At 46.4% G+C, this 13,449-nt stretch overlaps 6 protein-coding genes across 6 annotated transcripts; 1 reads left to right on the top strand and 5 right to left on the bottom strand.

The window, feature by feature from the left end:
* Positions 1-1,509: 1,509 nt before the first annotated feature.
* PGRI_075480 (ankyrin repeat domain-containing protein) lies at positions 1,510-3,255 on the bottom strand (the record flags this gene model as incomplete). Its single annotated transcript, XM_040795262.1, has 1 exon — positions 1,510-3,255. One exon carries the CDS (start codon positions 3,253-3,255, stop codon positions 1,510-1,512), a length of 1,746 nt encoding a protein of 581 aa, XP_040652939.1.
* Positions 3,256-4,186: 931 nt separating this feature from the next.
* On the bottom strand, positions 4,187-5,742 carry PGRI_075470 (uncharacterized protein; the record flags this gene model as incomplete). The annotated part of the gene is made up of 2 exons (XM_040795261.1): positions 4,187-5,464; positions 5,518-5,742. 2 exons carry the CDS (start codon positions 5,740-5,742, stop codon positions 4,187-4,189), a joined length of 1,503 nt encoding a protein of 500 aa, XP_040652938.1.
* Positions 5,743-6,359: 617 nt separating this feature from the next.
* On the bottom strand, positions 6,360-8,360 carry PGRI_075460 (terpene cyclase/mutase family protein; the record flags this gene model as incomplete). Its single annotated transcript, XM_040795260.1, has 1 exon — positions 6,360-8,360. One exon carries the CDS (start codon positions 8,358-8,360, stop codon positions 6,360-6,362), a length of 2,001 nt encoding a protein of 666 aa, XP_040652937.1.
* Positions 8,361-8,807: 447 nt separating this feature from the next.
* On the top strand, positions 8,808-10,415 carry PGRI_075450 (cytochrome P450 monooxygenase afumB; the record flags this gene model as incomplete). The annotated part of the gene is made up of 3 exons (XM_040795259.1): positions 8,808-9,885; positions 9,946-10,212; positions 10,267-10,415. 3 exons carry the CDS (start codon positions 8,808-8,810, stop codon positions 10,413-10,415), a joined length of 1,494 nt encoding a protein of 497 aa, XP_040652936.1.
* Positions 10,416-10,576: 161 nt separating this feature from the next.
* On the bottom strand, positions 10,577-11,083 carry PGRI_075440 (uncharacterized protein; the record flags this gene model as incomplete). The annotated part of the gene is made up of 1 exon (XM_040795258.1): positions 10,577-11,083. One exon carries the CDS (start codon positions 11,081-11,083, stop codon positions 10,577-10,579), a length of 507 nt encoding a protein of 168 aa, XP_040652935.1.
* Positions 11,084-11,454: 371 nt separating this feature from the next.
* On the bottom strand, positions 11,455-13,062 carry PGRI_075430 (putative MFS transporter; the record flags this gene model as incomplete). Its single annotated transcript, XM_040795257.1, has 3 exons — positions 11,455-12,648; positions 12,702-12,802; positions 12,891-13,062. 3 exons carry the CDS (start codon positions 13,060-13,062, stop codon positions 11,455-11,457), a joined length of 1,467 nt encoding a protein of 488 aa, XP_040652934.1.
* Positions 13,063-13,449: the final 387 nt, after the last annotated feature.

Genomic DNA, 13,449 nt, shown 5'->3' with positions numbered 1-13,449 from the left:
TAAATCATCAATCTCGGACAATATAAGCGACTAAAAAATATCCGTTCCCATCCCGAGATCTCATCATGGTGATGTGAATTTAACCAGCACGTCACTGTTATCAAGGCGCTCGGACCATCAAGGTTAGCGCTGTGAATATCAAAGGTATACGAACCTGTATCAAAAGGACAAGTATACAATTGTATTCCGGCAAAAGGAGAGAAAAACGAGCCAGGGAAATGATCAGAGCATGATCGTCCTGGCACCCAGCCGCGTGAACCAGTCAAAATTAGCCGGAGGGGCAAATGAGGCCAGTGCCCCCACAGACACGCGTCCTTCTTAGCAACGTTATACGATTAATGCTGGGCGCAATTTTGTGTATTATATAATATGATTTTTAACCCTTTTCATCTTGAAACATTAATTTACACTCCCGTATTTTTACTTCCTATATCCATAGAAATCCCAGGAGACCCTGAAAGCTTATCGGTAACGTAATTACAGTGGCGATAGCATTTCCCTCTTCCATGGACCTTCCTCACAAAGTGGGCCGGGATCGACAACCATTTAAAATGGGCGTTTTTGATTTATGTTTTATGTTTCCCTTCTACCCCTGTTACAGATGTATAAATTTGAGGTTCTGGGACTGGAGTACTTTGGAGTATACTATTTCAGTTAAGCATAGACATCTACGCAGTACAAAGTAGAAAGTACTCCATACATGTATATATAGAGCCTGAGCACCTGAACTGTGGAGAATAAGGAAATCAGGAGAACCATCCACTTGTGTCTAGACCCATTTGGCGTTATGGAGTACAAATGGTACAATTAAGTATTCATAGTGCATTCAGGGTTGCTGACATCATGTCATACCTCTTACATGTAACTAGATGTGTTCAGTGTATCAGATTAAGAAAGCCGTGTCAGCACTTACGAATCTACGGGGCTGAGGCATACATTCCCTGTGATTGCATGAAACATCCACTATGCAAAAATCACGTATAATGCAAAAGATATGCCGGTCGTTTTTTATGGTTTAAGCTTGAATGGTCGCCTTGGCGTTATCAAAAAGGGGGAGATTACATCCTTTGTCAATGGTGCTAGTATTGTATGTTACTGTACTGTAAATAGAGATTAGTGTCTTGTGGCGAACTTTTGATATTGAGTCTGGCAATACGCTCGTAATATTTTTCCTTTTTGGTATATAAAGTACAACCTTGGAACAAAGAAGGGCCTCGCACTGTTCGACGTTCATCGTTTGTGTTATCCACTTAAGACAGAACTTGAGATCTCTGGGTTCCAAACTACAACATACATAGTACTTACCTCCGAGTACAATGCTGATCAGAAAACATCTCCTGAACCCTAAATTATGGTATGTACCTCGGCATTTTTGTCACTACATAGGATGGATAGCATAGATCTTCCGTAATTGTAATAACGATGGAATGTTAGCGTTCGATGAATGATTCTTAAGGCTAGGAAGGACCACATTTGAGAATTTCTAGAACGTATGTATTGCCCCGTACCTCACAACATCTCTAGGTCTGGGTCTTCGTATTCATATTCATCTGATTCTTCAGATAACTCACAAGATAAAGCAATAATGGTTGATTCCTCGCTCCAGTCCCGCGTTAGATCCATAGCAGTTTGACCATTGTTGTTCACCATGCTGCAATCCACACCGGCTCTACGCAACGCCTTGATCATTAGATCGCCCTCCTCCCCACGTCCACTCATCACTGCTAAGTGCAACGCGGTATTGCCATTATTATCCTTTGCCATATAATTAACTCGGCCATCCGCCTTCAGAAGATGGGGCGCCCAGTAAAAGCCGGCTCGTGCAGCCTGGTGTAATGGGGTTTCACCGTTGATGTCTCTTGAATTAGGATCAGAGCCGGCTGCAAGCAGGATCTCAAACGCGTCTTCGGCCAAGTCAATGAAAGGAGCACATGCCATGTGAAGTGGAGTTTGACCAAATATATCTTTCGCCATGGGATCAGCTCCTCTCTTTAGAAGGAGTTTGATTGTTCCCTCACAGTTTTGAAATGCTGCTTGGTGCAACAAGGTCCGTCCAAGCGAGTCTCGAGAATCCACCTTCGATCCTTCTTCAAGGAGCCATTCCACCACGCTTTCACACTCGTGAGGCTCACCTCCATCCCAGTCCCCAGGATACCGATAGTAAGGCCACCTTTGTTGATGGCAAATTGTGTAGTCGTCCGCCCAGTCAACGATGTGCGGTGGTAAAAGTCCTCTTCTTACAGCTGACCAATCTGCCGTATGCCCATAGTCCAGGGCGCGAAAAATTGGATCAATACCTCTCCAGTCTATGGAGCGAGCACTGGCACCTTTATCGCGCAAAAGCTGTATCATTTCTTGACCACCGAAACTCAAGGCCCAGTCAATGGGAGTCCGGCCATGACAATCCCGAGACTCCAGACAGGCGCCATTTTTGATAAGACGCTCAGCAACTGCGCAGTTCTTGTCCCTAACTGCTAGATGGAGTGGCATCTCACCATTCGGGTCTATGCCGTTTGGATTCGCTCCATGTTCCAGTAAGAGCTTGACGGCTCCCTCGCAGCCGAGGAATGCAGCAATGCAGAGCGGCGTGCAGCAGTTGAGGTGGCCATCATGGCCCACCTGAGGGTAATGCGAGGTATAGTCTGACAACGTGTCACGTACCATCACACGGAAATCTCCAATCGGCATCGGCTCTTGCATATGGCCATTTGCGTCTAGGCCATGGGAGTTCACGCCATATTTCAGTAATATCTCAAGAAAGATAGTGCGGTTCAGGAATGCTGCAATCCATAATGGCATGAAACCATACCGGTTCTTCAAGTACGGGTTTGCCCCGTATTCTAGTAAAGCACGGGTCACTGCCAATTGGCCTTCCAAGAAGTTGGGGCTTGTACGCCTGTAAGCTTTGGCTACACGATGAATAGGCGCATCACCCTCATAGTCAAAGAAATTAGGATTGAATCCACAATCGAGTAAGGCCCGCACAGCGTTCTCTTTCCCTTTCATGGCTGCTATATGCAACGCGGAAGTGTTCGATTGATCGAGGGCGTAAAAGCTAACACCACAACCAAATAGGAATTTGATCATTTGCCCGCTGTTACTTTTTGCCGCAATGTGCAGCGGTCTTCTGCCATCTCCATAGACATATTCTAGATCTGCTCCATTTTCGACGAGGACCTTTACCACTTCGACCCGGTCATATTTAACCGCTTCCGCCAGTGCATCTTGGCAGTAATCTTTCATATAAATGCACATTTTGACCCCGTACAAAATCAAGAGTGCAACGGTCCTAGGGTATTCATGGCGTGATGCAATAAGGAGTGAGGTTTGTATAGTCTCTGCAGCACAGGGGCCAGTGATAGCGCCCACATCGAGAAAGTACTGGACAGTTTTTGATTGCCCGCTTTCCAGAGCCCATAGGAATCCGGGGATGTGCTCCTCTTTAGTACCATAGACATAGAGTTGCCGATTGAATGCGGCATAGCAACGATGATTTGTTCGAGCAAAGGCATTGAGGTCAGGCAATAACTTCAAATAGTCTGCTATGGCGAACAGAATTTCATTTGGTAAGCTAAGCAGACTCATCGTAACATAACAGGCACAGCTGCGAGCTGTCGAAATGAAACCGATGTGATAGGAGAAAGTTAACAGAGACTGAAGTTGGAGGGGGCTGAAAACTGCCAAGGCTAATCCCTGTCATTGTGATTCATTAGCCGCTAGAAGTTACAGATGTGATGGGGGCCATCTTTGGTCTCATAAGAGTTTTCCTCAATTTATGTTGATATCTGCTGAGCTCTGCTCCTAGGAACATCCCAAGTTTGTTTCTTTCTCCATTTGATCTCCTGATGTTTCTTCCCTTTCTTTCCTTCTCCTCTCCAGCAGCTTTACTCAATCCACGAGGTTTTTTTCCATAATTCCATTCAAATATTTGGGTTTACCCAATACCCGTGGGCATACTCCGTTTATACGTACATTCTACTAAGAATGATCTACTTATACCATGTCCGTCTCACACTCTTTCACTACATGTTGCGCAATATATCCAAAATATGAGCCATGCTGTGATCTTATATTGGCCCAGGTTAAGCCGTTAAATCAATTTCCACTCGGACGCAAAATACCCAGAATGAGTTCCAAATGAAATGATTATGACCATAGCTTCGACTGAGAAGAAAGAGGTCTAATATCAACCCTGCTTGTCCGCCTCGATCAGATTCATCAACTCTTGATGGATCACCTGCCATGCACTAGCTCTAGTCTTGAACAAAAAATGCCAATCACCCGCAGCATCCTTCCCAATCATTCTCACAATATTCCGAGTTGGGTACCCACTGCAATACTCAATATCGTTGATGTACGATGGTCTTCCGAGGGCATGAGGCCTTCCACTTAAAGGCACCCCGGGAGCAATAACAGCCGCCGACCAGTCCGTTTCAAAGTACCTAGCCTTGTGCTGATTAGTAGCGACCAGGAAGAGCATTTTCGGATCCCCGACCACAGGTGCTGCTCTCATAAAATTCCCTCTTTGGATGGCCGTCATGGCCTCAACTTGCTGCTTGGTTCTGTGTTCCACGAGGGCCTTGCGGTTCGTAATCGCCACATACTTCAAGTTGATATCTTGAAGAATCTTGCTTGCAACAAGCAGCGTGTAGGAGTAGAAGAATGAATTGCCGACGAGGCCAGCCGCGCCATGGGGGAACCACTCAGGGAAAAGATTCCACACATTGAAAACATTCATCACCATAATTGTTCTGTCTGGTGCAGGTTTCAATGCTTTGATCATCGTCCTTGTCCACCAGGCAACCACGACATCACCCTCGCTCACAAACGGCTTTTCTGCTCCCCTTGGAGCAGTGGCAGCTAGTTCCTGCAGTACAGTTTCCCTCATTCGATTTACGCACCGCCCCGGCAGGCGGATCGGGTGTTCTTCCAGATTTTGGAACCACAGAATCTCGAACATGTAGCGAAGCCCAAAGATCACAAGACTGAGTCCGCTCAATAGTCGCCCGATATTGCTATAGCTCTGTATGGGGGCTTCTTTGCCTAATGTGTATAGAGGATCATGGTCATAGGGGACAAAGGCTGGCACTTTTTCTTCTTGGCCACGAAGAACAGCTATCCAAGCGTTGAAGAAGTTGGTCCGTGAGATAGCATCAGCAAAGGTATGTACATAGCTAATCGTGAGAAGGGTGGCATCCTGGAAGAGAGCAGCATGGATATGGAGCTGTGGACGATCTGTGTAGATCCAATCGGCTAATTCTTTAGGACTGTCTGGGTGACAGACTATAGAGGTAAAGAAATCAGACGAGGGTGACAAGAAAGACTGATCTTGGCCAGCTTTAGGCAACTGTGAGCCCACCGGGTGATCGGTGATGCTCATGCCATATGCCGTAGTTGTGAAAACAAATGATGGGCGCGTCTTGTCATAATGTGCTGGTATATGATATTCGAGTTTTCCATGATTCTGTGATAGATTGTTAAGTGTGTTTTCATTACTAGAGCGGGGAAAGACTATACATTAAGGCGAAGCCGAGCCCCTATCTGACCCCAGTCTCCGATTTCCATCAGTCGTCCTAGTGCTGCCTCGAGTTTGAATGTGTCTAGGACATCGTCAAATCGGAATGTAAAGGCATGGCAAAGGGACCGCAAGTAATCCAGGTCATCCCAGTATCGCAGGGGAATAATTCGGTCAGTAGGCACTGTTGCTGGCCTTTTACGGCCGAATGTAGAAAAAAAGCTCATCTCTGACAGTTATTGGAAGTTGAGTATTCTGGGTGTACGATAGTGAAGAGAAGGGGCTCGACTTATCAGAGAATTGTGATGGTTGAGATGTAGTTTATTCTACACTTGCATGAATTCCAATATTGTCTAACAAATTACCCAATAATTGAATCTTCATGCAAGTAAATGTAACTCTAGAATATCTATACACATTTTAATTTGTCTGCCACTGCAGTCCATAAATGATACAAGCCATAATAGTCAGTACCAAAAATCAGATTCTATCCCGGGCTTGAGATCTGCGTTCTTGCCAACACATAGCTCTTTGATGACTCGTAGTCGATGATATGTAGAAGTGCTATTCACTTTCTTTCTTTTGGAGGAGCTGAGGCTGCAAGGTGATGATTGTTGCATTGGCGATGTGATTAACACATTTACGCGCCAATGCAAGTCCACGTCACATATCTCGTAAGGCGGCTCGGGGTTGTCTACTCCATATTCAACCTGCAAAGTGAAACTAGACTCTGCATCTGAGTTCGCTTGAACTGCAGGGCCAATTTCTGAGATTTAGATGAGTTTCGAGTATATTTACGAAATTGAAAACAATTCCCAAAAGTCGTTTGCCTTCAATTCAATCTTCAATGCAAGCGTTGAGTTCCCTGTAAATACCGCCCAAGGGCCATCATAGGAAAATAATGGCGATAATAGTCATAACCCAAATAGAAATGATTTGGAAACCCAGTTCCAGTGTATACTACTTGAGGCCATGATGATCCGATGCCTTTCTCTGGTTTTTGAGAAGACACAAGATACTGAATCCCGCTCTCAATAGCATCATCTGTGACTGGGAGATGAGAGAGCAATCCCATCAACGCCCACGCAGTTTGCGACGGCGTTGAAGCCTGCTTCTCTTCGTCGGGCAATTTGTATGATAGAACAGACTCGCCCCAGCCGCCATCGTCATTTTGTCTTGACTTCAGCCACTGCAGAGCCGGCTTAACTATCACACGAACTCGACTTTCATCACCAAAATAAGCCAGACCACATAGTGCATGACTAGTGCCGTAGATGTAATTGCACCCCCATCGTCCGAACCAAGATCCATTGGGCTTCTGTGTGGAAACGAGATACTGCACGCCGCGCGCACAAGCGGCACGCAGTGGAAGCAACATAAGACCCGCATCGGCCTTCCCGGAGGAACATTTCATCATCAGACCAAAGGCTTCAAGGATCCGCCCCGTAATGTCAGCACACGATGTATCACACAGACTATCCATGTCGCTGAATGGAATTTTATTGAGAAACAGCTTATCATTTTCCACATCGAAAGCAGCCCACCCTCCGTCGGGGTTCTGCATGCCCAGGATCCACGTGGCTGCAGCAATTACAGAATCCGAGCCAATAGATCCAGAATCATCCTTCACCTGAGCGAGGATAATCGCAGCTGTATCGTCCACATCGGGATACCAGCTGTTCTCGTACTCGAAGCTGAAGCCACCGGGAGCTAATTGGGGTCGGTATACCCGCCAATCTCCGCGGGGTTCAAGCAACTGGCGAGCTCTGATCCACTTGAGAGCCTTGTCGATGGCCTGTTGATTGGGTGACATTGCATCGCAGAACCCAATCGTCATCAAAGCCGTATCCCAAACAGGTGAGACACAGGCTTGAATTCTTTTTCCTTTTTCGTCTTCCCACGCAAATTGCTCCAGCGCTTGGAACCCAAGCTGAACCGGGTCATCGTTCAGTTTGTAGCCTTCCAGCGTGAATGCATACATGCTTGCATGCATGGGCGGGAATATTCCCGCCCAGTCACCGGTCTTTTCTTGGCGCTCTAGTATCCATTTGATGCATTGTTTTCGGGCGTACGCACGAACCAGAGGAATGGAACGAAGTCCATTTAGTTGGTAGAGTATTTTGTCCAGAACGCCGAATGCTGACCCCGCGAATTCTCTTTGAGACAGTAAATCCCAGAGGGGCTGGCCGTAAGGTACACTTTTGCTTGTGCAATCTAGCCATAACTCATCGAGATAGTCGTTCGTGGCGGACTTTCCATTCGGTAGCGAGTACACAGGTCGATGGTGGCAGATGATCAATAGAGGAGCAATAGTACCGCGAGCCCAAGATGCGAACGTATAGATATTGATTGGACAGATGGAGGGCAGAAGCATAAGCTCCACAGGAAGTTCTGGTACTGCATCCCAAGGGAATAGACCAAAGGTGGCCAAGAAGATACGAGTGAAGACGCGTACGCGCGCAATTCCTCCTGCTTCCAGCACAAATGCTCGGGCCCTCCGCATGGCTGGGATATGCGGGCTTGTTCCCAAGATCTTCAGTGCCAGGTATGCTTCGGTCGAGGTTGATACATCGCCTGGGTGTTCGGGCGCCAGACCCCAGGAACCATCACTATTCTGTTGAGATAGTAGATAACGACAGTAAGCTATGGCGTCAGCTTTGAGATCCAGCCCAAAGGCCTGTCGAAGGAAGATATATTCGGCAGTGACAGTGACATTGGCATTCATCTCGCCGTACCAGTGACCATCGGGGTGTACCAACCCGAGTGCATAGTCGGTTGAAAGCTTCAGCGCATGCTCTACTTGAGAGACAAGAGAGGAACCGTCAGACTCGTTTTGTAGGTTCATATTTGCAATGTGTTTCTGTCAACTATTGGGAGTGAAATTGTGTGCAAACTGCAGGATAATATTGAACCTTGCCCTCAAGATATGTAAATTCATACTCAGTACATGTTGCCAATTCGCTTGCAAATCTTAGGACTAAAATTAATAGAAAAGTTTGAATCCCATTTCTCATACCCAACTAGCTACATTTGTCCAAAGAAGCAAAAATAGGCGCAATGCTACTGCAATATTCCTGTACGGAGTACTCCGTAGCGTCATCTGCCTCCAAAAGAACCTTGGCAAGATAGTGTTGTACAGTATGACACATTATTCACAGTTATATCTGACTCGTTAAATAATTTTCTTTCAAATAATTCGTAAGCATATAAAACCAGCCATGGGGGTGAGTTATGATTTATACTGTCCCGTCTGTCGACCAGTACTTTATCTGACCAACGCAAGATTTCAACCATGACAACTCAGCCATCACTCTTAGGAGCTATTCTGTTAGCTTTTGTTATTATTCTCCTAGCACGAGGACTATGCCAGACCCGAAAACTGCGGGCACTTGAACAACGCTATGGCTGCGAGAAGCTCTGCGATGAAAGCGATAAATTTCGATACGACGTCTTCGGCATCGCGAAAGCAATACAATTGGGTTCTCATTTTCGGCAGCGAACATCACTCCGGTATACAAATTCTCTGTTCCAGAGATATGGGGACACATATGAATCCAACATTCTCGGCTACCGATTGATTTTCACCTGCAGTACAGAAAACATCAAGCAAATGTTGTCCACAGCATTTATAGACTTTGATAGTTCTCCCCTGCGAAAACCCGTGCTGGGTCCAGTCACTCCACATGGCATTTTTACTCTTGATGGCGCAGACTGGAAGAGAAGTCGAGGGCAGTTTCGGAGTCGAGTGGCTAACCTCCGAAATGCCATTGACCTGGACGTATGTGAACAACACTACCAGGCCTTTGTTCAACACGTTCCGCCAAATGGCCAGGTATTTGACGTTCAGCGTTGTACTTCTGCTCTCGCTTTGGACATGCAGACCCGTTTCTCATTCGGAGAGTCTGTGGATGCCCTCAGCCTTACTCAGTCCAGAGAAAAGAAGCAGTTTGTAGATGATTTCCATGTCATCAAAAGAATAGTCGCGCGAGATGGTTTTCGTGGGCCACTTCGTCATTTGGGGCCTAAGCGAGAATTCCATCAGTCGTGTCGGAGAGCACGGGAATATGTCGTGGCTCATGGCAGGCCGGAAGTTGATAGTCGAAGCAGCATTGAAAAAACGAAAGATGGACGTATTGACACTGCTTCCAGCAAGATCGAAGACATTTCGGAGTTTGCTGATCAGGCAATGAGTATTGTGCTCGCAAACGATAGCATGAGCACCACTCTCTCCGGTCTTTTCTATTGCTTATCCCAGGACGAACGTATCGTTCAAAAGCTCCGAGCAAGCATCATTGATACCATTGGACTTACACCACCAACATGGAGTCAGCTTGGGATGTTGCATTATGTTCGCTGGGTACTCCAGGAAGGTGAGGAAAGTCCAATAACTAATTTACCATCGAGCATGCACTGACACATAACTTGCAAAGTGATGAGAGTTTTCCCTGCCGCTGTGCTCAACGCAAGAGTAGCAAACAAGCATTCCAAGATTCCAAGTGGAGGAGGAGCCGATGGCCAGTCACCTGTTCTAGTTCGAAAGGGTGATATTGTAGTGTTTTCAACCTGGGCTCGGCATCGCCTAGGAAAAGACTTTGGGGACAATCCAGAGAAGTTTTATCCAGAGCGATGGGAACACCTAAACACCGATATGCCCGGCTTTATCCCGTTCAACAAGGGTCCTAGAATATGCCCTGGCCGTAAGCTTCCTTCCCTTGCTCATATGATCAACACATCAACTGATAATCATGCAGAACAGTATTCCATGATTGTGCTCACGTACCTTGTGGCTCGCATTTTCCAGACCTTCTCGACTGTATCCAACTACAATACTAAAGAGTGGACAGAAAGGATTAGCCTGACATTCGAGAACGAGAACGGGGTCCTGGTCGGACTAAGCTGAGCTTTTCCCATATGTGGGTTGAATATTTTAGGTGCGAACAATGTGAAAGAGATGAAATAAATCAGGAAGTCTCATTGTTCTCAATTTGATAACAGTTAACGAGATAAACCAGTGGACTCAAAACATATAGATCAAGTCAGCCCCAAAGAAAGCCAACCATATCAACCTAGAAAGGACACCTTTTGATGAGGCTTCCTGATTTCAGAAAATACATTCTCGTATTTCCTCATCTCGTACGGTGCCGTCCTCAGAAGCGCCTTCTTCTGCTTTCTAGTCCAGCCCTTAACACTCCTCAAGTGTTGCAAACCATGAACCCCAGCCATCGGATCCACAGGTTGACTGACATCCCTATTTGCCGGACTGACAAAAAGCGGATCGTGGATGGTATCCCCTTCCAGTCTGTATTCTTCCTCTAGCGCGAGGTGCTCCTTCTCGGGTGCTGTTTTGGACGGGTCGTATGGGGTTTTGTGACGTCCAACTTCGTCGTCCGTGCCGGATTGGCAAGTTTCTGCACGTTCAGGATTTAGGATACACCTTTCGAGGATGGGATCCTCTTTTTGAGGTAGTTTCTGTGGTTGGAGGTAGCAGGTGCTGCGAAGGGGATGTGAAAGCACGGGGTAGGTAGTGGCTGTTTGAAATGCCCGGTTCAAGGGCTTGAAGCACTTCATGATTTTTGATGGTGTTACCAACTCAATGGATCTGTGATGAGAATTTGGAATTCAGAGGTCGGAAGTTCATGTTTGTAGACGTAAGTTTACCCCGGACTTTATATACCCCATGGCCATAAGTTGGAAATGACGTCATCATTTTTGAAGGCGTACGCTCTTCAGAACGAACCCTTCAAGTCCAGTAGATAAGTATAGGGGCCCTCGAAAGTAATTATATGCAGTTCCTAAGCTCCTAGTATCTGAAATATTATCGGAACTTGTGTGAACATTGACTTGATGACCGAAGACTGTGAATATGCCCCGCTGTATGCATAAAAACAACATCCGAAAGTAAAGACCCATTCACAAAAGAGATAGTCCAGCTGGGGAATTTAAATGCTGTATAAGAATCTGGGGTTTCGATCACCCATTTCCTGGATATCCTGCTCCGACAGCGATGATATTTTCTCGTCCTCCAGGCCCTGGATTCTGCGTTTGTTGATAAACCGATAGGAAAGCCACATGCCACCATACACAAGACCTGCAAATGCCACCATACCCAGGGTGACAGCATTACCACGGACAAAGCGCGGGCCTTCGGAGTTAGGATACAAGAAAGGGGACATAACTCCGCTGATGTTTCCAAAGGTAAGCTGCAAGCCGGTTGCGTAGGTGCGTTTTGCGTATCGCGGTAGGTTCGTTGGTAGCCAGGCGAGAGGTAAACCAACAGCAACGTAAAGCCCCAAGGCTACCATCAAGGCACCGAAGTAATGTACACCCGAAGACGAGTCCGAAATCAAGATGCCATAGCCAACGACCGAGATAGCGCAGAACAGACAAATGAAGAACGCGCGGTGTTGAGTGCGATCGCTCAACCAGGCAACAACAAGATAGGCAATGGCACCCAGTCCATAGCAAGGGATAGTCAATGCCTGGACCTCGGCGGTGGTCCACTTGCCCATGCCTTTGATGATAGTGGGAAGGAAGGTACTATATCCATAGAGCATGGTATCGATACCAAACTGGCCAATGGAGAACGCCCAGATCTTCCAATCTAAGACACCCTCCTTCACATCCGCCCAGTGGAACTTCTGGGCAGACTCTGTCTGGCCGATATAACGAGCTCGGCGACGGGCAACAATTGCCCGCTCCTCTTTGTTGAGATAGTAAGCTGTGTCCGGGTCATCTGCCAAGCCGAACCAAGTTATCACGCCAAGGAGAACTGTCGGAATTCCCTCGATGATCATGATCCAGCGCCAGCCTCGCATGCCACAGATGCCGTCCATAAACCCAATTCCGTAAGCCAGCAACCCGCCAAAGGCTCCCGCAATAGCAGCACTGCTAAACAGGTAGCTTGTTCGCAAAGCAATCTCGCGCTTGCTATAGAACAAAGTGAGGTAGGTGATGAAGCCCGGGAAAAGACCTGCTTCTACGACTCCGAGGAGGATTCGGCAGGCAATCAAGCCGGCATAATTCTGAGTGATCCCTGTGAGGGTTGCAATGATACCCCACAAGACTGAGATCGTGGCAATATACCGAGATGGCCTTAGTTTCTTGAGTACAAGATTTGATGGGACCTCGAAAAACTGAACATTGGAGTTAGGGTCCGTGCGGTGACTGGATTGCGTGATAAACATACACAGTAGGTCACGAATAGGATAGAGACGGAGACTTGGTACTGGTTCCCAACGAGTCCCAAGTCCTCTTCCAGGCCATACAATCGCGCATTTCCAATGTTGACTGCATATTCATGTCAGTTGATGTTTTCGATTTCTCGGCACAGGCCACAATCGCAAAGAGATGAGTCAGGCACCCCACCCCCACGTACCTCGATCTAAGAAACTGAAGAGATATAATAACACCACCAAAGGAAGGATATGTAGATCAATCTTCCTGACTAGAGTCTTTTCAATCCGTTCCTCGTCGAGAGTTGGACCCGAGCTGAATTCATCAGACACGTCTTGGTTGGGTAAACCGGTGTCAGGTTCAGCATAACCCATGATGAGAAACTATCAGATGTTAAAAGATAGAAAGAAAGGCCCCTAGGCCTATTTCCCAAACACAGACTTTAGAGCCGAAGTCGGATGAAATCTCACGCGAAAAAGCCAAAAACGAAAAGGAAGAAATAAAGTTGCCAAGTGCCAAGACATTGGATAATCCCTTGCAGTCGATTGATAAGACTTCGGGATTGAACTCCGTTTATTCCGTTTGTTGATTTGTTAATTTATTTCTTATTTAGAATTGTATTAGAATTGTATTAGAATTGTATTAGAATTGTATTAGAATTGTATTAGAATTGTATTAGAATTGGATAGAGATAATAAATTCAAATGTTAACATTGAATGAATGTATTGTAACCTTCCCAGTTTTGAAGAGTAGAGACATA

Source organism: Penicillium griseofulvum (assembly GCF_001561935.1).
Source record: "Penicillium griseofulvum strain PG3 chromosome Unknown contig_6, whole genome shotgun sequence".
In the NCBI taxonomy this organism is placed as follows: Eukaryota; Fungi; Ascomycota; class Eurotiomycetes; order Eurotiales; family Aspergillaceae; genus Penicillium; species Penicillium griseofulvum.
This window is presented reverse-complemented; position numbering and strand designations above follow the sequence as displayed.